The sequence below is a fragment of the Typha angustifolia genome, chromosome 4, assembly GCF_048772165.1.
Source record: "Typha angustifolia cultivar Huaian chromosome 4, ASM4877216v1, whole genome shotgun sequence".
In the NCBI taxonomy this organism is placed as follows: Eukaryota; Viridiplantae; Streptophyta; class Magnoliopsida; order Poales; family Typhaceae; genus Typha; species Typha angustifolia.
The window spans coordinates 1,040,702-1,067,486 of NC_133242.1; the positions used below are offsets into that span (position 1 = coordinate 1,040,702).

Here is a 26,785-nt window from a genome sequence, read left to right on the forward strand (position 1 = left end):
TCCTGTTCACAGCCAAGTCGCATGAGACGAGAAAAGAGGAAACAGCCACAAATTTCATCATGCCGTACTCTTTTACATCTTAGATGCTAAAAAAATTCCCAGCAAACAGTATCCAGCAACCAAACAAACATTAAACCTAGATTGCCACCATGTTATCCAGGAAAATTGTGTAACAACAGCTACTGAGAAGAGGGCAAAGCTACCATTTTACAAATATACACACGAGATCTTGTCATGAGACTCAGGACCAATAAAACATGTTCAGCAACATTTGGATTCAGAAATGGTACAACATCTGCGCTAGCACCTCGAAATCCTTTTCCACAATAAGTTACTGAGGTAGAGAAGACCATGCCACTAATTCACCATCCATGATGCTGACTGTTGGCCAGATTTTGCTCCACTTCCAAACAGCACATCATTTAGCCACTAAAAATGCACAAGGACCAAACCGTTCTCTGAAACAAGATGGCCTAGCTGCAAGGTATAAGCAAAGATTCTCAGATAATGGAGAGACCTTCCCATAGTAGCGATATATGTATAAAGCCACCCACTTCTGCCTTTGACTGAGTTCCCCTTGTGTCCGACACAAATATTAAGCTGTATACTTTATTATCACATCTTCAGTGTCGCAAGAGGAATACCAAGAAATGCCACAAGGATTGTAACAAGCTTTAAATATACTGAATGCCAATAATATGTCACCAGAATACATCAGATGTTGGACCACCATTGAGGCATGAGAGGGCTTTCCATGATACACATAATCAAGGAGCTTCTATAACTTCCAAATTAACTAAATTGATATCCTCATGTTGCCACATCAATCAATAAGCATCTAAAAAAGTAAGTCAGGAGAATCACGAGATGAACCTTTAGCATAATCCACCTAGCAGATTCCCTGAACCTACATAACCAAGAAAAGTAATGGTCGATAATCGATCAAAATATAGCAGTGATCAGGTGATCCTCAAAAGTGCAGATTTGCAAAACTCACTAAGAGAACAGCAAGCTACACTGGGCATCAGACCATGCTTAAAGGAAACTTAACACATTAGATTAATGACTAGAGAAAGAACACGATTACATACATTATAGGAAATCCCACACTGGTATTGTGTAGTGGCCTTGATCAGCGCTCTGATTGCCCAACTGGGGATTGCTACCGATAAATTGCAACGACTGCATGTCTGGAGGTGGGTAAGGCTGCATAGTGTTCTGAACATAGTAACAGTCAAAATAGTGATATGAGATTTAGACATTTTATACGAGTTTAACAATTCCAGACCTAGTTAGACATTAGTTTCTTAAACATGATGTTTACAAGTCTTTTACAAAACATGACAGGATTTTCTCATGCTTTCCATATGGAGACCAGACACATTAGGTATTGCCTACATGATTGGAAGCTTGAGCCACTTTTAAAGAGGGCTCTGTTTGTCTTTCAACAGATGGGGGTGCTTTCGCCTACATTTATTAGTCTTAATTGAGAGATGAAAATAACAGAGGACGGACATTCATTTTACCAGTCATGATGCACAATGTTACAATTTTTTTATTCTTTTATTTGTTAAAAGAGAACAACCTGACTCATTGGGGTGCTGCTATGGAATGGTTGTTGCTGTAGAGAAGCTACCGAAGACTCCTGCATCTATTGGCAATACCATCAGTTTCAGATGCGCATTGAAAAACCTGTCATATTCCACTAAGTTACCTGATTAAGCTGTGTCATGCCATGGAAGACTTGTACAGAACCAAGTCCAAACTGCTGGCTTGTAGGGTATGGTGCCTATAGATTGAAAGAAAAATCATAGTATATCAAAGTTTTTGTATAATATAAATTACAAAATCCAAGGTCAGATGCACAACTGAAAAGAGGTACCTGCATCAGCTGACTTGTTGCAAGGAATTGATTAGGTGGATTCCTTGGGTTAGCTGGAAATGCATTAGATGTTGCAGGTGATTCCTCACTCCTAAGTGCATTTTCTGCCTCCTCAGACACACCTATATATAATCAACCACAATGATCATGCATTTGTCGGACTGACCTAAAGTAATGTAGCAATCTTTTGTTTCCTACAACAATGCTAGTAGAAAATAAGAGCAGCCCATGGATTTCCATACAAACCTTGTATCCCCTTCCTCCTTTTATTCGTATCAACAACATTTTGCTGCCTTCGACGAATATCTCCATTTTTACTTTTCTTCCCACTTACCCTCCGCATTTCATTATTGCTGCCTTCATTTTGAACCAGAGTTTGTTGATGACCCTTTGCAGGAGCACTTGATGGAGACTTTTCAAGAAGTCTTGCTTGCAAGATCCGCTCTACCTGCTCCAGGAGCTGATCTGATTGGCTTTCCATGAAGGCATATGCCTCCACATTTTCTGCAGCCTTCGCAGCAACCTTGTACAATATTCGACATAATGAGCTGTAGCGCTTCGATAGAGATGATTTGGGATCATCTTCTGGTGTGTAACAACAATTTCCTCTTAGTGTATCACTTTTAGCATCCTTCCTCCACCTTTTCAAGATGTAGTGTTGCGGAAGTTCTTTGATATTTCTACAATCAAGAACTTTCAGCACATGGCAACATTGAACCCCAACAAAGTCAAACATTTTGCAGCTGCAAACAACTGTACAGTCTGACGAATCAAATCTAACAAAATGCACTCTAGGTTTGTCCTTGACAGTGACCTCATATTCAGATATTGTCCCAACTTCATCACAACTATAAACCATACAACTCAAGAACAACTCATATTCCAATCTGAATACTTCAAACACTGCCGGAGTATATGCACTAGAAGCTTGCCAAAGCAACCGCAGTGGGGGGATTCTAGCTGTCCCTTGATTTGCAAGATAATCAGCTTGCTGTTCCGCAAAACGTTTGCCAACCACTAATTTATCATACTGCTTGAGAAAATAAGGGAGATCCACCTCCAGTTTCAAGTATTCTTTTAGCACAGCATTCAAGTTATCACTCCGGAGAGTGCTTGTAATGTCCGCACAAAATGTATGACGTCCATACACCAAAGCCCATATTTCTCTTTCCGCATATAACTTCCTCAACCAATCATTATCTTTCAGGTCATACTTTTCCAGTAGCATCTCCCAAGCTGATAGGAATTCCTCCTCCTCCTCGCAATCATACAAACACCTGCTAAAGTCAGGTGCAAAAGTTTCCGAGCCTTCAAAAATGTGACTCAAGATCTTAGTGGCATTCTGGTACACATGCAACACACAAGGACGATAGATAGTGCCTGGCCATACAACAGTAATTGCCTCGCTTATAGATGTACACTGATCAATCAAGACTGTTTTTGGCTGCTTCCCAGACATAGCAGATTTAAATGTTTCAAACAACCACTTGAAAGATTCCACAGATTCATCATAAATTAATGCAGCACCAAATATTACTGACTGTTTGTGATGATTAATACCAACAAACAAAGCAAAAGGTCTGCCGTAATCATTTATTCTATATCTTGTATCAAAACATAGTACATCACCAAAATAGTGAAAATCCATCATTGACTTTGCATCAGCCCAAAATATGTTTGTCAATTGATCATCTTCATCAACTTGAATGGCATAAAAGAATGAGGGGTTATCACTTTTCATTTTTTGAAGGTACTCACATAAAGCACCAGCATCACCCAGCTGCATGTCCTTCATGCGTTTTGACCTAAGGTAATTTTTGTAATTAGCAGGTATTAAAGTGGCATTATGTCGTGCAGGCTGTACCTTAGCTAAAAGCTTCTGTGATCTTAATTTCTGAATATCCAATGGGGCCACAAGTTCATGATTATGATCAGGTACAAATTCACTTATGCAGTATCTACCACTAGATGTAATTTTAATAGCCATACGTGCTTGGCAACCAGTTCTTGTTTCTGGTCTTGGCTTTTTAGCATCAATTGCTACACTCTTTGGACGGAATCCTTCTCTTGAACACACATAAACTCTTGATCTAGTAATGTTCCTGGCTGATTTATCCCACCAACCTTTTCGGATGCTGAATCCAACAGTGGTAGCATAGTTAACATAGAATTCATAAGCCTTCTCTTCATTTGGAAACACCATGCCAACTTTCGGCTCTCCTCCTGCATCACTAACAACTTCTGCAGGGGGGTCTGGCTCTGGCTCTGGTTCTACCATTTCAACATCTTTGCGCGGGGCCTGGAAATAATCATCAAGTTCAGAAAGAGAAGGATAAATCAATTGCATACAGTAAGATGATTCTAAACAAGCAAGAGGGGAAGAAACCCGCAACTTAAGTTAGAAATTTTCACAGGCTTTAATTAACAAAATGTCCATTTCCTGTTTTCCCCTATGTCTATCTAGCATACATAGAGGGACGCACAAGCATGTCCGCCAAGGGATCTAATGGGCAGAGACAAGTTGGACCATATTTTGAGTACAAATTGAGCCATCTTTGCCATCTTTACCTCTATACGGCTCTTGCTCATCTAAATTCTAAACTAGTCCAAGTCCAGACCAGCTTGCTACATGTGTGATACTTTTATCCTTGCTACACTAGCTATAAAGCAACATCTAAATGCCAATGAAATTCTGTTAATTAGCTAAACCTCTAGCTAGTTGCGCTTTTTCCTAGTAACAACTTTTATGTTATGTTCTGCTGCTGGAAAATGCACATCATATGTCAGTGATTCTTCATCAGGTACCTCCTCTTAAGCTACACAGGTTTCTAAATAAGTGATGAAGGTAAATAAAACCCAAAAAGAATATTCCAATTTTAGTATTATCTTAAACTTAATCAACCAAGGACAGGTACACCCTAAGCAGACAGTTGGATTTCCAAATATCCTTTGAAGTAGATAGTGGCATCAAGCTCAATCTGACTAATAGTGACCAAAAAGGGCTAAGAGCCTAAGACACCATAATCCTTGTCATAAGTGAATTTTCATATCCATAAAATAAGCCTCCAGAATCCAAAACTATGATAGGAGATTATATCTAGATATACTTTAAGAACCCGTGTATTTAAGTTCAGCTAACAATAAATGACCTACTTACCAGAACAATGCATAAATTCAATTCTGAGACTACAGTAAGAAATTTACCTTTGTTTCTTCCCTACTAAGAATTCTTGGCACAATAACTCTCTGGCGTCTTTCAGCCAAAACTTTCCGTGAAGGAACCTGCAAGGAAATAAAGAAAGAGACCCATTAAATTTTATCAGCAATATTTCAGGGTTATTATCTTTTAATAAATGATTTCAAGAACCAACTATCTGTCTTCTATCCATGTAGAGGTCTATGAAACTGATATTTCCTTTACCAAGCTCATATATAATTATTGCCCTACAACTAAAGCCAAAATTAGGAGTGGAGAATATCTGGATGAGCATTAAGAGATAGGGGTTATATTCAGTTCACAATAAATGGGCTCGATATTACCCCAATGAGTGAGCTTAATTTTGTGCCTGAGAGAAAACAGAGAGAGAAGATTACTTGTGTTCCTTCTCTACTGAGAAATCTACCCCCGACGCCTCTCTGACGCCTTTCAGCCAAAGCTTGCCGTGAAGGAACCTGCAAAGGTAAAGAAAAAAAAAAAGGCCAAGGAGCGCATCAACAAAATTTATTATCCTTTCAAGAAAGGATCCAACTATTTACCTTCTACTCATGTACAAGTCTTTGAACCTAATACTCCCTTTTCCAGTATGATAGAACAGGTCCTACAGTGACGAGAAACAAGATCGGAACATACCTTAGGAGGCCTCTCTGCACCCGGCCTACTTTTCCGTTTCATCATGTACTTGAGAATTATATTTCTCCTTTCTTCATTCGTGTACCGAGACACTCTTACACCGAGCTCCCTCAGCAGCCGAGATTGAGCAGTATTAGCCACCGGAATCGCCCTCCCATCATCCTTACCCTTCCCACCAACCTTGGCATCAACCATCGTTTTCAGCCCTGGATCCATTGCGTTACTCACAGGAGCATTACTTTGCACCTCCACCTCGCCTTTCTCTGCCGAACCTGCAACTTGTATGACCTCCATCATCGTCCCAACTCTTTTAGCTGCGGCTGCAGCCTCCTCTGCTAGCCTCCTTGCTCTTTTCTTATACGGGCCCCTCTTCCGCCTCATAGTGCTAACCTCCGCATTCTTTCTGTACATAAGATAATCCCCTCTCCAACATAGAAACCTCTGCATGATAAGAGCCCCACTACCTGCAGACCGCCGGTTCGAACCTGTCCGTGCCTTAAACCCAAAACTCTCTCCATACCCATAATAGAAAGCCTTTGCCGCCTCCACTGACTCGAACTCCATTCCCATGACCGGCAACGGCAACGCCTCTCCGCCCTCTTCACGTGGCGTTAGCGAGTGGTTGTGCTCCATCACGAGCTTCGACACCGCCCACCTCCCGTGCTCCTTCCGCACCACCTCCATCATCGCCTTGCACCTGTCGCCGGAGAGCCCCTCCCCCTCCCCCTCCCCCAACGAGACGGGCGCGAAGCCGGAGGCTCCGGCAGAGCCAGCCTGGCGCATGGAGAGGTAGCTCCGCATGATGTAGGCCACGCGGAGAGCGTACTCGCTGTACAGTTTCGGTCCGGCCGACGACGCCTCGGTGATTGCCACCGGAGGAGCTGAAGCTGGAGCTGGAGCAGGAGCAGGGCTGTTATCGGGAGGGGTCTCCTTCACCTCGGCCTCGGGATCCACCGGAGGCGCCTCGAGATTGTCAGAAGGGTTGCTTTCATCGTTCTCCTTGGCCGTTTCGCCGTCGATTCCTTCTTCCTTGGGCCTCCCCTCCATGTTCGAGGGGTCATCGTGTATCTCCGCAATCGACACCATATCGTGAGAATCTAGCGAAATCGAAGGTAAATTAGAAACCCTCGGCTAAGGATTTCTCGCCGTAGAAATCGAAACCCTAGAATTTCCTGATCGAGGTGGTAAACGAGAATGATCTCATCATTTCTCTTCAACTTCCTCCCTTCCCTCTCGCCTCTCGGCTCTCGCGATGTCTTCTGTGTGCCGAATTGGGGAAAGGGCGTGAGTGGATCCGAACAAGCGAGCGATGCTGCGACGCCCCTGTGCCACTGACACGTACGCCGCGTGTAGAGGTGGAGCCCATGGATTTATTCTACCTCGGGTAGAGGTGGAGCCCATGGATTTATTCTACCTCGGGTCACGTGTCGACTCAAGGTTTAAACAACCAAAGCTATTGTTTGTTCGGGTCACAATGGATCCTGTGCAAATGGGGTTGAACGAGAAAAGCTTCAGATTGAACCATTATTTCACAGCCGAATCGAAACTTCCACGTGCATTTCACGTGAATTAGCAGCTAGCACTCTGTTTTATTAGAAGTATAATATATTGTTTAGCAGCACAGAGAGAAGCAAAGGCAAATAGTCTGGATAAAGAGAAAAGGCTTTCTTTTCTTATATCAGCAAACCTGGCAGTTGTTGAGATACATTCTGAAAGTAAATTAAGTTACAAATCATTCAAGTTCTGAAAATTTTAAAAAAAAAAACTCATCGAGCTAAATGAGTACATGAACACAAGGCAAGTGCTGAAGATTGAGGCTGCTTGAACATATATTTTGGCACCCAAAGAAGTCCCATGAACAAAAACTAAAGTGGCACGTAGCAGCTGATCTTTCTATAGTTGTTGCGAAGTGGAGCCAATCTTGGTGTGAAGTCATCATACAAGTGTAGAATCTTCAAAACCATCACCAGCTGCAAGAGTTAAAAGGAATTAGTTTCTTGAATAACAGAAACACACAGTTTTTAATTTTAAATAATTTTCAGCTCGATATTAGAATATGGTAGGTCGAAAGTCAAGTTTATCCTATCCTTCAGAGTTTATCGACCATAGAGGACAAATCTCTTCAGTTAAAATGTAAGACATGAGAGAGAGAGAGACACAGAGAGAGAGAGAGAGAGAGAGAGAGAGAGAGTACACATGTTAAGTGTTGCCAGAGACCCTTTCCAACTTGAGATCTAAGGAAGGTTGCGGTTAAGCAACCCTTGAAAAGATAGGTAGAGATCCTTGTTATCTACGCCAAAGATCTCTTCAGCCTTCTTTAGCGTCTCCTGCATGGAAGTACTAGTTAACAGCCCTGTCTGACTCGATGAGTTCAGAAGTGATAATAAGGTTCGTCATTTTAATATTCCTGTTAAATGAGAAAATAAAAATTTGCAATGCCTAACCTCACGGGACTGTCTGTGAGCATTCAGTTCCTTTATGTTAGCTAAAAATGCCCCAAATTGTTCATATGAGAGACGGCTCCTGGCAATCACAAGCATGTAAAATTTGTTAGAAGTCCGCCATTATCTAAAGCTCCAGATGTAAAGAGGGATTTGCAAACCTGGCTTGACGGAAGAACTCCTTTCCATCGATACGAGGAGTGCGCCCTGAAAGGCAAACAAATATGCTATTATAGAGATAGGAGGCTCCAATATACTCCAAGATAACAGAAACCTTTCCAAAGAAAGGAGTTCCAGTGTTCTAAATAAGAGAACCTACTCCCAAAGCCTAAACGCTTTCAGGGATTCTGCTCTTGATTTGTCAAAGCAACATTGTCATGAGATGTTTATTGGTTCTTAAACCAAGTGGGACCCTCATTTTATGCCCTGTTAGGTGGGATCTCATTTTTTTTCAGAAGTATTAGGATGTCGCCAGTGGCCACTTTCACATATGGAATGTATAAACACAGCAAAATACATTTTTGCATATCCATCATGAAAAAAAGCCATTATATGTTTTCTTCGTTTCTCGTAAGCAAGCTTATCGTGGTCTTATTCTATTCTTGACACCTTCTACCTGAATTCAGTCACTTCTTCCGGTCAATACATTGTATTGGCTCTGTTGGCTAAACCATCTTAACAGGATTTTCAGTCTTATCTTCAATTCCGGTGCTACTCCCAGCAGACACATTATAGAGTTATACACCGCATCATTATTTCTACATTCACTTGTATTGTGCTAACATAGTGTTTAGTAGTCACATGAAAACCAATCAGCCTCGAAAGAAGTTCTTAAAACTGTGACAAGTCCTTACAATTATTCACATGTTTTTAACCAATTCTTTCATTCTGTTGCAAACCATATATATCTTAAATCATTTGACAGATAAAAGAATACTTAGATAAGTGTAGCAAAACAAAAATTATTTTCCTTAATAGATGTTACCAGGCAGAGGACGAGCACGAGGCGGTGAGTTAGCTGCTGAGGACTGCTTGCTTGATGGAAACCATGGTGACATTGCTATGTACCCTCCCAATCCAGTTTTAGTTGGTGAAGTGGCACCAGATGTTACTTTTGGTGATGCTGCAGTTGAGAACCCTCGAGGGGAACCACAAGCAGATGTCACACTTGGTGTAGCAGTTGGAGTGAGGCGTGAGGTAATATGTGAAGGGATGGAAAGTTTCTGCCCAGCAGGTCTTGCCGCTTTACCAAGAAGAAAGTCAAAAAAGATTAGCAATTCAAAATTTCTCAACATAAACAAAAAGATGAGGATATACATATACCTTCTTGAATTGAGTCAGATCCACCGACTAAATTTGGCACAGGGTAGCCTCCATCTAAAACATCATAAGTGATACGGAAGCAATTAGTAATCACAAAACACATTATTTTGGCAAGGAGTAGGATAAGAAAAACAAACTGTATCATAAATTACTTTTCCAAGAAGATACTTTGGCTATTGACTGTTCGCAGGTCCTAATATCAACAGTTTCTTGTTGCTGCCATGATACATGAAGTTTCAAAGGTGATGTAAGATTTCTAGTAGTAAAAGATGTGGTGGGAAAGAAATCTAAGGAACATTTAGTAAGACATCAACAGATAACAATTGGATGCTTACAGATGAATTATCGTCATTCAGTGACTGCATCAGATGCCTCTTGAATGTCTCTAACTGCCAAAAGAAATCATGTCAGAATTAAGAAGAACATCAACTTAACCAAACGGGATATATTATGCACAATGTGTCGTTGGTCATTAACGTTTATTTGGCATATTTTTGTCCTCTTAGATGACTTGGAAAAAGTGAGCCGCCGGTTCAGGGACAAGATAATGATTAGACATATTAATCCATGCAGAATTTCTTGTTTTGGCATGTCTCATCAGAGGATTGCATAATAAAACACCAGCAAGCTATTCCAATTACGACCAAACCGGCGGCTAAAGTATAATAATTTTGGAGATTAAGAAACAGAAGGTGAAACATATCAAGCAATGCACGTCTATCATTTGACGAAATATCATTTTTGCAAAATTACAAAGAGGTTTCCTTTAAACCGTCAGCACAAGTAGAACGTCCTCACCTTTGCTAAATCCCTTGTTAATTTCTTCGACGTCTGAGTCAACGCATCCCGCTCCTTAGCCAGCTTAATCTACCAATTTTCGACAGATTTTTTTTTTAAAAAAAAAAGGAAAATCAAACTTACAAAGCAAGCATAAATCGCATCTAAAAGAGAAATGTGGCCTCACATTCTCCTCGAGGGCTACCCTGAGACGGGAATGGGCTTCCTGGGACACCAAATCGAGCTGCGAGACCTTCTCCTGGAGCTCGACGATGACCCGATCCTTCTCCCCAACTGCCTGCCTCAGCCTCCCGGACTCGAGCTCCAGCCTCGAAACCCGCGACGCGATCGCCATCGACGTTATCTTCCTCGCGAGATCGAGCTGCTCGTACGGATCCGTCGGCATCACCGCCATGATCGCCTCGGGGAGCTCGCCGCTTCCGCTGCCGTGCGTCATCCCCGGATCGAGATCGCGACCCAAATGAAGAGGCAGGAAAAGAGAGGGGAGAGAGAGAGCAGCACCTTCTGCTCGAATAAAGCAAGAGAATGGAGGGGTTTGTTTTCGGTCATCTCATCGAGGGTTTTGAAAAAATGGGGGATGATAATAACAAAGGTGGGGCTGCTTTAAACTTCGGGCTTATTCCACTTAGGAGTGCAAGTGAGGGAGTGACGATATCAGAGACCCCGTCCTATTCGCCCAATTATTTATTCTGTCTTCATCCCACCTCTTAGGATTCAAATCTTGATGTTTACTTAGAATCCTATGTCATTAGCATCGTACGTATCCTTTTAGCTTCACATGAACAAAATCTCCATAATGTATATCTTAAGTGGGATAGATAAAAGAGAACCCTATTATTTCACACTGGTTTAAAATTATTTACGAGATGTCTTAACCTCTTGCAATTAGAAAACTAAACTGTGTTAACGAATAATAGATTAAAATTCGGTCGTATTAATAGATTAATAGATTATTATGATCTTTTTATAATTTTTTTATTTTTTTTAAGTATGATTTAGAATCGTAAAATGTGTGATCGATGCTTAATAATCCACCTAAAACCTTAAATCTTAGGCATAGTAACGTGGTAATGGATTTCTAAACGAGTCGACCGTTAGAGAAAAGATGGCATTTTCGATATTCCTCGCAACTTCAATGTCAATTTCCCCCCTCCCCTTTCGAAAGTCCCTCCCCCAAGTCCCAACTCGACCGTTGTAAATCCAAATCCGACCGTTATCAAATGGCACCGCCCCGTTCCTCCTCTTCTTGAACCCTCTCTCTCTCCCCCTTTCTCTCTACAAACTTTCAGAGGCAAATACACAAGCACCAAGAAGACGAAGGAGACGATGACGACGACGACGATGACCAACCCGTCAAGAGAAGAAACCACCCAGAAGCCCCACCACCCTCTCCAACAGATCGCGGAGAGCCCCACCCACAAGCTCCTCCTCAAGCAATGGCTCAAGGAGGAGTCCCTCCTCTCCCGCCGCGTCTCCCTTAAGGAGTCCCGCCTCGACTCCACCCGCAAGGAGATCACATTCCTCTACTCCGCCTTCTTCGTCTTCCACTCCACCGTCCTCCTCCTCCTCTTCTCCTCAGCCTCGAACCCACCTCACCCTTCCTGCCGCCGCACTTGGATCCCCTGCCTCCTCTCCCTCCTCTCCTCATTCGCCTTCCTCTGGGCGATCCGGTACAAATCCGATTCGGAGGTCGTGCTCGAGAGGATCCTCGAGAGGGAGAAGGAGGACGCCATGTTACTGACGAAATGCGTGAACGAGTTGAAGAAGAAGGGCACAGAGTTCGACTTGCTCAAGGAGGTGGACGCACTGCGGAGAGCGAAGAGCTTGCGGGTGGAGGCGAAGGGCCCGGCGGCGAAGAAATGGGCGGCGAGGGATTTCGCAATCATGGTCTTGTTCACCGCGGCCTGCGGTGTTTTGGGTCTCACAAGGTTCGTCCTCTGCAACTAAGTGGGACAAGGGAATGGATTCTTGATTTCTTACATATGAATCTTGCAGAATGATCTCTTTCTGCTATTTTGTTTGCCTTCTTATTTTCTTCTTCTTCTTTGGGGGAATCGTGTAATAAAGATTGGTTATCGTGGTATAGAACTTCTATGGAGTTCTTCCTCTCCTCCTCTACTCTTTGCGTTATAATCTGAATGGCTTCAGGTTCGGCTTTCTTTATGAATATATTATATTATAAGATAGTTAAGCAGTCTTTTCGTATGAACACCCTTATAAGATCTGTTATTTACCTGTATAACCTTCTACATACTCCTTAAAACTTCTCTTTTGCATGAGCATATATGTCTTTTTATCGGTTAATTTACTAAAATCTCATCTTATAATTATTGAAAAATAACCCGAAAGATTTTAATGTAAAATTTTGAAGGGCTTTATTGTAATAGAGAGTTACACACACGTAAATAAAAATAAAACTTTTGAATGGGGTATACATGCAAAAAAAAAAAAAAAAAAAACTCGTATCTCTAGGTGGTTTATTGTAAATTCTTGGATTGACGGGGCTTTATTGCAAGGGAGAAGGGATAAAATTGAAGCATGAATTTCTTCTAAGGTTATCATAAATAAATAAATAAATAAGCTACATAAAAATCTCATACTAAGATCTATTAAGTTTAAACTTTGGCTTATTTCGGTAGAAATTTTAGAAAATAATAGAGAAGTGAGAGAAACAAAAAAAAACTGGGAGAGAATTATTTTATTTTATTTTATTTTATTATTCTTTTTTTATTTAATTATTTTTTCTCTTCTCCTATTTGCATCGAAATATAATTGAAAATGACTCTCCACTAAGAACATTTATGGGAAACCTAACAGTTATCTATATAATTTTCAAAATCTAATACTTTGACCAAATCCCATTCCTTCGTTGCACGTGCGTTGAGACGAGTCGCGCAGCATTGAATCCCTCGTCGTCGACCCAATAGGAGGGGATCAAGGATGTCGCTTTAATCGCTTCTCCGCGCGGACTCAGACCCTAAGATGAGTCAAAAGATCCCAAATCTATTGCATGTGTCCAAAGAATTTGGTTCTAAATTTTGTTACCATTCTAATGCTTGCTTTCTTTGTTTCAAACTTATTTCGTCGTCCGGTTTGAATATGAATTTTCTTAGAAAAAGACTAGGCTAAAGATTGCACTTAGTAATCGACTAATTCAAGCATAGTGGGCAACTTCTTCGCTTCTTCGTAATTAAAGAGGTTAAAGGCTCAATTCCAATCCCAAACAATATCGTGGAAAATTATTTGATGACTTAGCTTGATTAGATTGATGGCTCGACAGTTAGTTTAGACGAACAGATTTTGACAGCATTTGATTTGGAGCAATTGTCCGATCACATGGAGCTTGAAAAGCTTGATAGAGCGCGAAGATTATCCATATCTAGCCTTCCGACTCATAAATAATTTAAAAAAAAAATATATATATATATATATAAAAGAAAATCTTTCATATGAGTATTTATCTTCCCATCCTATGTTTTAATTTTATCATCTCAAAAAAAATTTGTTTAACTTAATCCCCTGAACCGATATTTTATGTAGAGATGAATAATTTCTCTCTGAGTTGAATCCTCCGTCTCCTCTGTTTGATAGTATAAGGACAAACAATTTTATTAAGGGGCATTTTAGGTATTTATATTTTTATTTATAATAAAATAACGCAGCATTTTTATTCAATCAATAATTGTTGGACTGAATCTAAGTTAGGGTAAGATAATAAAAGTAAATACAAGTAGGATTTAAATAATAATAATAATAATAATAATCAAAGAATAATTTATCTTAAGGTTATTTTATTTATCTTTTTAATCTCTACGTGCACTTGTGTTAGCTAAGAGGATTAATTTATATATGGATAAGACTAATCTCCATTATTAGTTACATGCCAGCATGATCAATAAAAGAAAATAGAATGAAATAATAAAAGAATGTTAGAAGACCCAATTATCCTAACTAAAGGGCACCTTGTTACATTACTACACTTATAACTTATAAATTATTAATGTTATAATCTTTAATCACGTATTGATCATGATCAGTCCAGTCCAATATGATGCTACCTAGCGGGAATTTCTTCGCGTCTCTTTTCTGGTCTACTTTTGGCTAAACAAAGAAGCCGCCGGAGAATTTCTTTCCTAAGTGCAGGGTGATTTTTGCAAAATTCCCTTACACCCTGCAATTAGATCGGTTAGTTAAACTTAACCATATCTTCGAGTTAAGTTAACTATACTAGAAAATTATAAAAATATCCTCAATTAACTCATACTAAGGATATTTTAGTTATTTTAAAAATAAAAGTATTTTAATTATTTTAAAATAAAATATTTTTAATCTAATCTGGTATATTTTCTGCACATATTTACTAAATCAGTGGGCCCAATTTATAAATCTTAAAAATATAAGATGTAAATAATAATTTTATTACAAGGTAGGGTGTTATATATAAATCTCCTTAAAAAATAATTTCTCTACCGTTGCAGAAGGAAACAAGAAGCCGCCATCGAGGGAAAGGAAAAATATATAGAAAAAAGAGTACAAATCTTGTCACAATCGAAGAAAATTATTCTCATTCTTTGGTCCAAGTCTACTACACCTCATCTTTCCTTCTACTTTCCTTCTAACTCCATGTATGGATATATATATATAGATAGATAGATAGATAGAGAGAGGGAGAGAGAGAGAGAACTCGATCGGCCACTGAGAGAGTTATCCGGGCAACGAGAATAAACGTATCCATGGGGTGGATAAAGAAGGAGAACGAGAATAAGAGAGCCCAGAAGAAGGGCTACGTGCCGCTCCTAGTCGGGAGAGAGGAGGAAGACGAAGTCGAGAGGCTTTTGGTACACGTGTCGCTCTTGAGTGAGCCGTCCGTCGTGGAATTGCTCGAGATGGCAGCCGTGGAGTTCGGATACAGGCAGCACGGGATCCTCAGGATCCCCTGCAGCGTTGACCATTTCCATCGGACGGTCGACGTGTTCTCCTCCTCCAAGGCTAGATAATAGTAGGGATTTTTTTCCTCTTTTTTTTTTTTTTTTTTTTTTGCCTTCATTTTAGTCCCCTTTTTTTTGTATGTTTTCAGATGAAAATATATACTTACTCACTTAGTTACTATTCGTATTTTGTTCTTTGATTATTTTATTGTTGTCTGATTAATTGTACATAATAAGAGTTGGATTCTGATCCAAAGTTTGTCAGATTAATTAAGTGAGATTCGAGTAGATAAGGATAATTAAATACTGGATATAAAATATTAATATTTGCAACTAACATAACTTGTTTAAGAATATGAATGAGGGTTAATTTATAAATTGACGTAATCTGGCTCGATTAAGTCACCTCACAAGGGACATTAAGTTGAACCTGGATGTTACCGGCACTTTCATTTCAATAATTATAGTCTCAGGCTTAGGCGTTCGAATGCCACTAATCATAAATCATCAAATTTCTTATAAATATTTTATGATTGTTTTCTTTCACATACTCTCCGACTAAAAGAAATTCTTACTTAAAAGAATTTATGTAGATATTTGAATAATAAATATATATATATATATTTATTGGTGAAAATTGAGGAGGGCTAAGTGTAATTATTCTTATAAATGATTCATAATATTCTCCTTGATTATTTCCAAAGGAAAATCAAAGTCTTTTTTTAATTAAAAAGAAATTCCACACCGTATTTATTATAATTTACATCTTGTCTGGTTGTCTTTTGATTAATTCTAATTCGATCTTTGATCAAATTTAAAATAGTGAGAAGATAAGGTGTAATTGTTGCTATACAAGAAAGGTTTCAAGCCCACTGAAATGCTCAGCAGCTAGATATTTTTGCAAGCAAGCAGAAATGGGGGTTTAATTAATATCCTAAGGTCATGATATTATGATTGGCTCCTGCTAATGAACACCTACACTTATTCTCTTTAACTACATTAATTATCATTCTTTTGCATACCAAAATCTTTGTCAATTAATATCATCCCTTTCTTTGTAGTCAAATTATTTGGGAACAGCATCACTTCTTCAAAAACCATTGACTTTTTTATAATAAAATTATAGATATTATTATCTTACGAGCCTGATTAATGCTACATGAGCAAGTAATCTTGTTTCTTAAAATAAAATTATGCAGTCAGAGATCACAGAATCACGGAAAGAAATAAGATAATGGAAAACTATGAACCATTACTTCAGATAGATGACTCAGAAGAATCCTCGAATTCGCTAGGTCGAAAATATTTAAGCAAAACAATCATAATCTCCTATAGATTTCCAAATTTACTGCCCATTGTTTGAGCTAATATATGAGGAAGGTGGAAATATAAAGAAGATGGAAGTCTAGTTTCAACTTCTATATAAACTAAGGTTCAGCTAGGATCAACAAGGATGGCAAAGAAGAGTTCAGTTCCCAGAGGGCATATCCCTATGCTTGTGGGTAAGGGAAAGAAGCCAGAAAGGATTGTGATCCACATCAATGTGCTCCATCATCCATATTTCACCATGTTATTGGAGCTGGCAGCTCTACAGTTTGGGTATGATCAGAAAGGGATCCTTAGAATTCCCTGCGACGTCGAACATTTTCGTGCGGTAGTCGATCTTATTGCAAGAACGAACGAGATTAGAGATGTGGTTTTATTTTCTTCTTTTACACCTAGGGTTGATGTACCAAGTTTGAGGCATTTCAATCATGTATTGCAATGTTGAAGAGAGAGAGGGAGAGAGATGTTTGTACAAGTATTCCATGTTCATGAATCATATGAGAGTGTAGATGTTGTAGATCGACTACTATGAAGCATCCTGTTGATTTTGTTCTTGTGGCAAATCGAAATTTCCAGGAATTTTCTTGTATATTTTTTCTCTTTGCAATTAACTTTATAGTTTTTAGACAGATAAATGAATTGATTTCATAAGATTCAAGAAAAAGCTGTCCCATTTCCAGTGTTTCTTTTCACATAACAATTAGGGTACTACTAGGGGATCATATACAAGTTCATGTTCACATAACAATCTAAAACAATGAATCCGCTGAGCGACAAATTATGGTGTTTGTATAAAAAGGTTGTTAATGCCCACTTATAACGGAAATAGATTGGATCAGATGAAAATACATCTTAGAATTTCTAGTAATTCTTCTATGAATTACAGAAAAGAAAATGGATAAAAGTCCAAGCAAGCACAATAAATTTTTGCAGCCAGTGAAAGATGGTTTAATGGAGTGAAGTTGAATCTTGGTGACTGCCTCAGCTATCATCAACACATAGGATGATCCGACCGCAGCTTGTTTATATTCACCGGAAGCTCTTCGCTCCTCCAAGAAACCGAATCAATTGTTCTCATAATCAGAAGGGTTCTACGACCTCTACTTTGCTTTTCCTTGGACAAAACAGGAGACTGAAGAGTTTACAGCAGCTGCATCCAGTATCATTACAAGAAAAAGGTTCAGAAGAAAAACAGTTGGCAACAAGTAATAATGCCTGAACGCAGTGAGGTTAAAAAGTTCAACAAATTAAATTGAACTCAATCCTCAAGCTAAAAATTATGGTAAACTGATGTTCTTACCTAGTATCATTCTTAATTGACAATAATCCTAGTGCGAGAATTTTGTAAAACACTGGCGTAGTACTGAGTAAATGGAGCATTACCACTGCTTTTCTCCAACTGCAAGCAACCGAAAAACATTAAGAGTTATCAAGCAGAAAAAGATGATGTGATAAATAAAAAACCTACCTGCGTAAAACTATCCGCGGATGCTTGATCATTTGGTGAGAATGAAACTTCGTCTCGTTTTCTCTGAATAAAATCCCTATTTTGCTCAACCTATAGATCACGAATTAGAAATTAAGGTAAGGAAAGAAAATAAGCAACAGGAAAAGTTGAAAGGAGCCAGTCTGTTGACCTTTTACCATTATACTATTGAGAATGAAAAGGCATTATTCTCCTATTAAATCATATTTTATGAGGTCGTGATGTATCTTCATTGCTTTTCATGTGCTAATTTTGTGCTTTCAATGAACAATTATTAACAACTAATGGTTCATTTCCGTTACCTGATCAATTAATCGCCTCACTGGACGTCGGAGACCTTCAATGGTTGTTTTAGCATCAAATCTTTTGAGGAGAATGAGCGGAATAGCAGTGAGTTCAGGGAAAGAAATATGATAACTCCACTGAGCGAAATGTGCTGATAGAAGCTCAATTGCTGAAAGAACGCACTCCTCATGGAAATCTTGCGACTTCAGTAACTGCTTTGGCACCTGTGTCCAAATTAGACAGATTATGTCAAAGCTAAAGAAAGCTCCAGGCGAAAAGAACAAACAAAAATAGAGCACTACCGAATTGTGGGAGAATGCAGTGAGCTTGCAGGGACATATAATGATCAACAGCATCTAATAATAACAAGAGGAAAAGAAAGAGAAAAGAGGAAAATTGTGAACAGACCATCAATGGCCCGGCGAAAGTTTACAAAAGATTATCTAACCTTCAATAGTGATGAAAAGTTTATCTTTGTTCCACGTGTTGTGTCCAGATTGCCACTCTCTTTATAATCTAGGCACTCAAACACCAATGATGCAATAGGAACAAAAACTCCACTGGAAAGAGAGAGTTCATTGAGCATTTGCACACATTTAAACCTCAAAGGTATGTTGCGCAGGCCAGGAAACAGGTGTGCCACTCCTGTTATGACTTGAATAACTGAGAAAACCAATGGCTGAAGATCATTGTCCCTGGAGTTACAAGTAATGAACTTAACCCACATGTTAATGCAGTTAATGTATTGCCAACTGTGTATCATCTTGAGTTCTTCCTGCATCCACAAACAATGAAAATATCATATAAAGATAATCCCTCCAGAGAACTTCTAACTATCTCCTCCACCAAAATATGAGAACTTGAGAAATGCCAGAATATTTATGAAAAATAGTTCCAAGTACTTGAAATTGGCTATATGGATTCAAGAATAAACTTAGAGAACTTCAAAACTAATTTTCAATTGTAACAGATACTGACCTTTTTCTTTGTTTTAAAAGCCTTTCTCAAGATGCTGCCCAACTGCTGCACAGAGGTAAGAACCCTCTGAGATGATTTTCGAATATCCAGAGAATGTAGTTCCACAATTGAGTTCATGAGAAATTCTATATGCTTCAAATTTGCATGTTCCACAAACTTGGAACACACAATGAATGACTTGTATGTTCTGGTCAAGCAGATATCAAGATAGTCAGAGGGTAACTCAGATGCAATATCTCGTATAATAGTAAATGAGGACAAAGAGAGACTCTGATCACCAGTAGCCCATAAATGGACAGCAATCTGCATGAAATGCGAGATAGAATCAGCCCACAAATAAGAGTAAAATAGTTTGTGTTACTGAAAAGAAGGTTCAGGCAATGGTAGCAATAAATTTGTGCTAGTGGTTTCATAAATCAATGATATCTGTCCTGTTCATCCAAAAATGAAGCAATTTACAGTACTGCAAGAGGTGGTGAAATTAAGACAAAATGGGATGTGTACTTCCATCAATTCAAAAACTTGGATAGAGCACCACCACCATTCCATGGACAAACGGTTGATGCAGATACTTATCATTCATCTTACCCTTTTCAAGACTTTAAGACTGGAAGAATTTACCTATACATTTGCATCCTATTAGAGCGTATTTTCAGATAGTAGTAGCTATAAATAACAGAAAAAAGATGCAAACAGATGCATTATTAATTAAAATGATGGACCATTAATTTAAAATCTTTATGGGATGATGTCATTAAGCAAGCTGGAGAATAATTCCAGAGAGCAAACAAAGTTCAAAAGAAAACGTAGAATCATTTTGCAATTTAGAATACCTTGATGAGCCTCCTAGCCAATGACGGAAAGGCAGAGAAGAATATAATAGAAGCTCTTAGCCGAGATAGGACAAAAATGAGTATTTGGTTATCAGTAATTTGATGTAGAAGATACAAGGAACTTCTTAAGTAAGACTCCATCAGTGGGCTCACAGTTCTCCATTCCGATGCACTCTTCAACTTTGGAATATTTTCTTTCCGGCCAGAATCCGACATTCTCAGAAGTCTGCGGAAAATGTTGTCTGCTTCACTAAGAACAAAAGTCAATATCTTAGAGAACACCTCTCTACTTTGAATTTTCTTTGAGATTATCTTATTAGAGTCAACTCCATATCGGCATGCAACACGGAATCCATTAAGCAGATTACGAACTGCAGGCCCACTTGGCTCTTGCATAACCAACCAACACCAAACATCTATGGTAGAGCTTGTAAGAATCTTATCACTGAGTGAACCTTTGCTATCTTGCACAGCATCTCCATCTGGGTAACTTGTATCATCCTCATCCTCATCTTCATCTGAATACTATCAAGTAAATTATTATAAGACTTAACGATTTAAAAGAAATGCAAGGCTGAGCTTCTTCTGATGCTAAAATGAATTTAAGGAGCGAATCTTACAAGTTCTTCTCTCCTAGATATTTCCATGTCATTTTTCCTGCTTTCCAGGAAGTTTGAGAACTCCGGGTCCTACAAACAAGCCAGAAGACAGACAGTTAGTATTGTCAGTGATAATAACTTACTGCAGATTGCAGAAGTATGTTGGCCAAATATCATATAGCAATCTGCTGATATGCAAACCTGCAAATCTGCAATATTAAGCATCTGATTACATAGTTAGGTACAAAGAATGTACACAAGTTGAAAAAAGAAGGAAAGTTCCATTGGAGTATATGTCTAACTGGATACAAAGAGGCTTCTGGCTTATTCTTGCAAGTTTGTATTATCAAACAAACAAAAGGAAAATGCTTGAACATGTACGAAGAGAGGAAAGGACAATAATTATCAAATTGGTCCTCATTAACTCTTATCTTTAACTTGTACAGCTGAGTACATGTAGCCTACCCCATGGAAATTTTAAAAAAGAAAGATCTTTTTGCTGCATGATACATTACTCCCACCTTTTTTATCAATCTGTTCAACTTTTTCCTTTGTTGTGTGATCTCCGTACTGAGTTCCTTGTTTTTTCCCACTAAATCTATATGAGCATTCTTCTCTGGGCATATTTCCAACAAAGTAGTATCAGCAAATTAGTACTCATGAAGCATGGAAAAGGAAATGATATGCTTACTTGTAGAATCATTCTCGCTCTCACTTTCAGAAATATAAGGGCATTCAGTATCCTGCATATCAAGAATTAGAAAAATAAATGAGAGAAAATTTTCACTCCAGAATTAGGCAGTACTAGGGGAGCGGAGCATTTGAATCTTGTCGACAGACATTTACTTGGGTTCCAAAGAATTTTGAGAAAATGACTTCAAAGACTAGTATAGCTATAAAATAAAAAATCTTATGGCGATAAAGATGTGTATTGACTTATTTGCATTTACATGTCTGTTAAGGAATAATTTCAAGCTAGTTCATTTCCTTAAGTTGTAAGACAAATTTTAGTTGCCGAATTAAATTAAAGGCACAGTAAGTGACACCATTTACATCAGTCAATTTAAGGTAAATAGTACCTAACAATGTGTTGTTTACAGGATGAAGTGCTTGACTAAGTTGACTAGATTATCCAATTGGATCTCAAGCATAAAAAATAGTTAGATGGACAGGCAATTCTACATTTCTACCTAAATAATCCAATTGCGGTTAGAATTAGGCATTGAAAACTTTGATATGATAATGGTAACAACGTCTAGTTACCAGGAGAACTTGATTCATAGTACGGAGGATCAAACATAATTATGAACATCATGAAGAAGTTCATTTTAGCGAATTGATAGCCCACGGCATCAGAGCCGGGTGAAAAGGTTTTATAGACAATGTTAGTAAAATATCATACAAAAACTTACCTCAGATAGATAGCCATCACTATCTGATATGTCATCATTCAAGTCTTCGTCTTCTTCAGGAAACACGTTCTCAAGATCATTTTCAGTTATCGATCCATCTAAAATTACGCCTCCAGAGTTTCTATAATATACCAAATTTAGAGTTTTAATCAGCTAAACGAACAAAACGGAAGAAATTATTCCAAAATCAAATTGAACGAAGAGAATCTTCTCACCCTTCCATGTTCTGATCCAATTTCACCTTCTCGTCGCCCTCAAGAGCATCCCGGTTATTTCCTGAGATAGAAGAAAGCCATCACGTTAGACTCGCATTCTAATCCAAGTTATAACCTTTGCGTTAGGATTGAAACCTCCACGAGGAGCAGATCGCTTCTTGAACACAGCTTTGAGCTTCCGTCTCCTCTTGAGCACGGACTGGAGGTTCTTCTTCGCGAACTTCCTCGCCTTCTTCCCCAATTTCTTCGCCATCTCGTGGCCTAGCAGTCTCTGCGACAAAGAGGAATTAGATTCTCAATGGGATAAGAGAAGAGGAGAGAAGAGAGAGCGAGTACCAAAGACTAGGGTTTTGGGAAGGGACGGGAAAGTATGGACAAGGGCGAAGAGGAAGAAGAGTAAGGTCGAGGGTTTTAGGCTGCGGGTTGCCGGGTTGGCCAACTCAGGTTTACGGGTCGGGTCTGGAGCTATGGGCCGGGCTTGCGGATCGGGTCTCTACATTTATATACATCAAATAGCAAATATTTTATTAAAGGGATTTTTACAAATTGCACCCTATATTTTACTTATTTTATGATTCACACTCCGTTCATTAAAAATTTTATAACCCAACCCCTTATTTTTCTCCGTATTCTTCTTGTATTCTTCTTTTAACGCTCTAATATCATTTGACTAACTAACGTCGACTAAGTTATTAAAATACCATCATCATTTCGTCTAATTTTTTATATCATTTCACCATCTTTCTCATTTATCTCCTCTACCATTACCGTCATGCTGCCGCCGTCACCACATCACCTTTCCTCGTCTTCCTCCCTCCTTTTCCTTCCTTTTATTTTCATCTTTTTCTTTCGGAAAAAAAAATAATAATGAAAAAGATAAAGAATAATTTAGATATTTATAAATTATTTTATATATTATAATGAAATATTCTGTTTTTATTACCGTTTCAGTCAACCCAAAGTACTTATTAATAATTATAGAAGAAAAATAGAAGTTCGGATTACAATATCCTTATAAACAGAATATGAATTACTTTATTAAATAAGAATGATGTAAAAAACAACTGCAAATTAGCCAGAAAGCTCAATAGGTTATGCATTGAGAAGCTTTGCAAAATCTAAATTAATTCACACAGAATGTCCTCAGCTCAACAAACACTCTTTAATCCAGAAGAGTTCCTGCCTTTTCCAACTTCAAGCTCTTGCCATTGCAAGTCCAGTAATAATTTAAGGCCCTCTGATGACTTACCATATTACCTCAACTACACAATCCTTAATGATCACAACAACAATGCTCTAGATCTTAGAAGCATTAAAATCACAAAGCCGAACAGCAACTCGGTGATCAGTACAATAATCTATACATATAAGTAAAAGGCGTTACATGAGTTTACAGACCCTCATCTCACTAATGAATAAAATTCCAACAGCATTTCAGTAAGTATGTTCCAGCAGCAAATTCAAGTTGTGTATAATTACTTAGAGAATTCCCAGTTCAATGTGCGCGCTCCCTAAGAACCTCAAGGTCCATCTCGGAGGGATCAGTTGCCTGGATCTCGTAGTGAAACCCATCCATCTCTCGCTTGAATCGGTCCTTGGAGGTGGCGTATAACATCTTAGCTCGGATTCGGGACACAGAAGGGGACCTGATCCAATTAAGCATGGTAGAAGCTGTGAATGAGAGAAGCAAAGAAGGAAAAGGAAAATTTAAAGAACAATGAAAGCATGAGGTTATGTGATCATTGTTTCCATGAGATGCACACATGTCCTATTCATAAATGTGCACATTATGGTCTAAAAGGACAGAGAATTGAAAACATGAATTTCCTATATCAACAAAAATCAAGAAGTTGATTCATTTTCGACAAAATTTAACTCGGGCTTCCTTTCAAAATCCAATTGACCATCCATATAGTCAAGCCTCTGTACAGCTGCCAGTAATTGTGGTGCTCAATATGATGTAAGGCACCAATAAAAAGATTAACAAACACTCTGATTCACATTAGACAAATTAAATCTTCAACCACTTGTCACAGTTAGGATGATGCAGCTATGTAGATGCATGAGACGGCCCCAAAAATCAGAAAGTCTTAAAAAGAAGAAGCTCACCAGGCAATGAAGAAGATCTTGCTTTTCTGACAGTTCTCCTCGGTTACAAAGTCAAAATCATAGACAGCATATCGGCAATCGTTTTCAGGAAGCGAGGCAATGAACTCATCATAGCTCTCAGCTGCACCTCCAGTCTTCTCCACAACAACCTCCTTTCGCTTTTCATCAATTTTGAAAATTACATAGCGGTGTGTCTTCTTCCTCTGAAGCTCTAGAAATGTACTCTTGCAGTCATCAGCAACACCCATCCCAGAGGATGCATTTGACTGAGAAATAAGTTGGAACCAAAAAGAAAGAAAAAACTCTTAAACAGATGGGTTCTTTCAAATAAAGTTGTGATAAACAGATTCATCTACCTTTTAACAGAACTCAAATCTTCTATCTTAAAGCCTTACTAACATAGACAATCTAGCATTGCCATTTTGGAGAAGAACCTAGGCATAGTACAGTTTACATGTCCCTTTTTTCATATCTCAATCAGTTTTTAGTAGACCGGGCCAAAGCACCTCATTTTAATATGTGGAGTGAAGAACTTTAAAAGAGAAAGCCACATCATCTATTTGAACCAATCTCAACAATCCTTACCAAAAAAGTACAGCATAACAATCTTAAAGGTTGATTAATTTCCTTTCATTTTCTTCGAGTAGCCTCAAGACAACACATATTTGCAGGTGAAATTAGCATGACGATGAGACTGGATTTTAAGATCTATGAGATAAACCAATTTCTTTCTCATTTTTATTTTAGCATAAGTCTTCTATTCTTCAGGCAAGCTGACGTTTGCCAAAGAATTATGAAGTGAATTTTAGCACACTGAACTGTTTAGCTTTAATCTATATGCATGCATGTAGATAGATGAACAATCCTAATGCAAATAACAAAGACAATTCAGAGAAATGCCTAAGGAAGAAGCTATACTTTAGGACCTCAGTACTCGGAAATATGAACAGAAGACAACATATGAGATCAATTACTAAACTACGACTAATAAAATTCACAAAAAAAAACCTAATACGCCATGAAATCCACAAAAAAACCAACCCAAATCCAGAGCAACACCTCACTGCTGCCAGAATAAAAATTAAAGGAAATTTCGCAGTAGATATCCCAAAATAAGATCCAAATCCGAAATCGCACAAAGACCCACAAACCCAAATCAGCAAATAAACAAGAAAAGAGGCAACTTGAATCAATATCAACTCAATCTATGAAGAGTAAACTTACATATGATCTGATAAAAGCCATAGAATCACTTCGAAATCAACAGTGAGAGGACTCTATTGCTCTTGTAGTCAAAAGAAGGAAGTATTAGTAGTATATATATATTTAAATAATCGAGCTCATATGCTCCAATCCTTTTTGCTGGGCCTAAGAGATCAGAGAGATAGAATAAAAAAGAAGTGGAGAGGAAACGAAATGAGATGCCTTTGGCTTTTGATCACCAAAGACTGGAGATTCCCCGTTTTGGTGGTGGAGAATTTTTAGATGAACTCCGAGTACATGCATTGCGAAGGGAATAAGAACAAGAGTTCGACTCTCGTGGACCGTCTGATGGTCTATCGGACGGCTGATAGTGCACATGGGAGTTGGGACTCGTATCGAGTTAGTTAGCTCTCTTTTATAGATTTTGTTCATTCCCACACCCAACAATATATGATTATTTTAATTCACACCCTATCTTCTCACTATTTTTAATTTAACCCTTGCTTTTCACTACTTGGAATTTTTCTTTTTGAAAAACAAATAAAAAATATATCCATTGAGAATATTTTTTTGATATGTTATTAAAAGAGAGGGTATTGAGTATTGACCATAATAAAGCGATAAATATAGGAAAATTTATTTAAAATATTATATTTCTTTTATCATTCACTAAATTTTTACCTTACTACCAGTGATAAAATAGTAAATATTATATTATTTTAAAAATAAAAGAAATAAAAATATCTAATACTTTCCTTCAGCAAAGTTAGGAGTACCTAGTATGGTCATTATGCTGGTATAGTTAGATGAACTAATGTATAAAATAAACTAGAATTGATTGAATAATAATTACTTGTATGATATAATATAAATAATAATAATAATAATAATAAAATGATATAGAGTATTTGTGATGTATCGGCTAAGTGATTTATTTGATGTGATGTTGGGAGCAATTTAGTGGTCTAATTAATAGAGATGATGAGATTCATAAGGATACGGACGAAAAGAATAATATAAATGATAATGACATGAGATAAATTTGTGATTTAGAAATAAATAAAAAGAGAAAATGGTTGATTCCAGATAAGAAGGGGATTAACGAATGAGGAAGGAA

The 26,785-nt window shown here is 38.2% G+C and overlaps 5 protein-coding genes across 7 annotated transcripts; 1 reads left to right on the forward strand and 4 right to left on the reverse strand.

Moving 5' to 3' along the window:
• Positions 1 to 22: 22 nt before the first annotated feature.
• LOC140758943 (protein FAR1-RELATED SEQUENCE 12-like) lies at positions 23 to 7,043 on the reverse strand. Of its 2 annotated transcripts, none has more exons than XM_073095359.1 (9): positions 5,733 to 7,043; positions 5,477 to 5,554; positions 5,087 to 5,164; positions 2,129 to 4,181; positions 1,883 to 2,004; positions 1,715 to 1,789; positions 1,586 to 1,645; positions 1,092 to 1,218; positions 23 to 907 (listed from the first exon to the last, which is right to left on the reverse strand). In XM_073095359.1, exons 1-8 carry the CDS (start codon positions 6,816 to 6,818, stop codon positions 1,093 to 1,095), a joined length of 3,678 nt encoding a protein of 1,225 aa, XP_072951460.1. In that variant the 5' UTR covers positions 6,819 to 7,043; the 3' UTR covers positions 23 to 907; position 1,092. The 2 variants fall into 2 exon arrangements, with proteins under 2 accessions (XP_072951460.1, XP_072951459.1); XM_073095358.1 differs by having other exon boundaries at positions 1,586 to 1,651; positions 5,733 to 7,042.
• A 341-nt stretch (positions 7,044 to 7,384) lies between these two features.
• On the reverse strand, positions 7,385 to 10,889 carry LOC140758945 (uncharacterized protein At4g15545-like). Of its 2 annotated transcripts, none has more exons than XM_073095362.1 (10): positions 10,461 to 10,889; positions 10,295 to 10,363; positions 9,832 to 9,885; positions 9,649 to 9,712; positions 9,497 to 9,550; positions 9,159 to 9,416; positions 8,335 to 8,380; positions 8,177 to 8,255; positions 7,950 to 8,059; positions 7,385 to 7,702 (listed from the first exon to the last, which is right to left on the reverse strand). In XM_073095362.1, exons 1-9 carry the CDS (start codon positions 10,728 to 10,730, stop codon positions 7,967 to 7,969), a joined length of 987 nt encoding a protein of 328 aa, XP_072951463.1. In that variant the 5' UTR covers positions 10,731 to 10,889; the 3' UTR covers positions 7,385 to 7,702; positions 7,950 to 7,966. The 2 variants fall into 2 exon arrangements, with proteins under 2 accessions (XP_072951463.1, XP_072951462.1); XM_073095361.1 differs by having other exon boundaries at positions 7,927 to 8,059; positions 10,461 to 10,888.
• Positions 10,890 to 11,530: 641 nt separating this feature from the next.
• LOC140758946 (uncharacterized) lies at positions 11,531 to 12,455 on the forward strand. Its single transcript, XM_073095364.1, has one exon. The coding sequence runs from the start codon at positions 11,621 to 11,623 to the stop codon at positions 12,239 to 12,241; it is 621 nt and encodes a 206-aa protein (XP_072951465.1). The 5' UTR covers positions 11,531 to 11,620; the 3' UTR covers positions 12,242 to 12,455.
• Positions 12,456 to 17,315: 4,860 nt separating this feature from the next.
• LOC140759526 (protein REBELOTE) lies at positions 17,316 to 22,815 on the reverse strand. The gene is made up of 14 exons (XM_073096107.1): positions 22,693 to 22,815; positions 22,492 to 22,627; positions 22,357 to 22,417; positions 22,142 to 22,262; positions 21,421 to 21,472; positions 21,251 to 21,345; positions 20,751 to 20,819; positions 20,131 to 20,655; positions 19,298 to 19,600; positions 18,768 to 19,094; positions 18,337 to 18,543; positions 18,017 to 18,106; positions 17,849 to 17,947; positions 17,316 to 17,698 (listed from the first exon to the last, which is right to left on the reverse strand). The coding sequence occupies exons 2-13, from the start codon at positions 22,607 to 22,609 to the stop codon at positions 17,861 to 17,863; spliced, it is 2,055 nt and encodes a 684-aa protein (XP_072952208.1). The 5' UTR covers positions 22,610 to 22,627; positions 22,693 to 22,815; the 3' UTR covers positions 17,316 to 17,698; positions 17,849 to 17,860.
• An 883-nt stretch (positions 22,816 to 23,698) lies between these two features.
• LOC140758574 (actin-depolymerizing factor 11-like) lies at positions 23,699 to 25,961 on the reverse strand. The gene is made up of 3 exons (XM_073094770.1): positions 25,690 to 25,961; positions 24,466 to 24,731; positions 23,699 to 24,002 (listed from the first exon to the last, which is right to left on the reverse strand). Exons 1-3 carry the CDS (start codon positions 25,708 to 25,710, stop codon positions 23,852 to 23,854), a joined length of 438 nt encoding a protein of 145 aa, XP_072950871.1. The 5' UTR covers positions 25,711 to 25,961; the 3' UTR covers positions 23,699 to 23,851.
• Between the last annotated feature and the right edge of the window lie 824 nt (positions 25,962 to 26,785).

What these genes read in the sequence shown, in the direction of transcription:
- LOC140759526 (XM_073096107.1), bottom strand. Translation starts at nt 22,609, where the DNA reads ATGGCGAAGAAATTGGGGAAGAAGGCGAGGAAGTTCGCGAAGAAGAAC. An exon ending in TGAACAGATTGATAAAAAAG is followed by an intron (nt 20,820 to 21,250) that starts GTGGGAGTAATG and finishes GCTTGTTTGTAG; the next exon opens with GACCCGGAGTTCTCAAACTT. An exon ending in TATCTAGGAGAGAAGAACTT is followed by an intron (nt 20,656 to 20,750) that starts GTAAGATTCGCT and finishes TTTACTTGATAG; the next exon opens with TATTCAGATGAAGATGAGGA.
- LOC140758574 (XM_073094770.1), bottom strand. Translation starts at nt 25,710, where the DNA reads ATGGCTTTTATCAGATCATAT. An exon ending in TGGCTTTTATCAGATCATAT is followed by an intron (nt 24,732 to 25,689) that starts GTAAGTTTACTC and finishes CTTATTTCTCAG; the next exon opens with TCAAATGCATCCTCTGGGAT. An exon ending in AAGATCTTCTTCATTGCCTG is followed by an intron (nt 24,003 to 24,465) that starts GTGAGCTTCTTC and finishes TAATTGGATCAG; the next exon opens with GTCCCCTTCTGTGTCCCGAA.
- LOC140758943 (XM_073095358.1), bottom strand. Translation starts at nt 6,818, where the DNA reads ATGGTGTCGATTGCGGAGATACACGATGACCCCTCGAACATGGAGGGG. An exon ending in GTGCAGAGAGGCCTCCTAAG is followed by an intron (nt 5,555 to 5,732) that starts GTATGTTCCGAT and finishes TTACCTTTGCAG; the next exon opens with GTTCCTTCACGGCAAGCTTT. An exon ending in CAACAAGTCAGCTGATGCAG is followed by an intron (nt 1,790 to 1,882) that starts GTACCTCTTTTC and finishes TTCAATCTATAG; the next exon opens with GCACCATACCCTACAAGCCA.
- LOC140758946 (XM_073095364.1), top strand. Translation starts at nt 11,621, where the DNA reads ATGACGACGACGACGATGACCAACCCGTCAAGAGAAGAAACCACCCAG.
- LOC140758945 (XM_073095362.1), bottom strand. Translation starts at nt 10,730, where the DNA reads ATGACGCACGGCAGCGGAAGCGGCGAGCTCCCCGAGGCGATCATGGCG. An exon ending in CAAAGTATCTTCTTGGAAAA is followed by an intron (nt 9,551 to 9,648) that starts GTAATTTATGAT and finishes ATGATGTTTTAG; the next exon opens with ATGGAGGCTACCCTGTGCCA. An exon ending in CTCACAGACAGTCCCGTGAG is followed by an intron (nt 8,060 to 8,176) that starts GTTAGGCATTGC and finishes ACTTCCATGCAG; the next exon opens with GAGACGCTAAAGAAGGCTGA.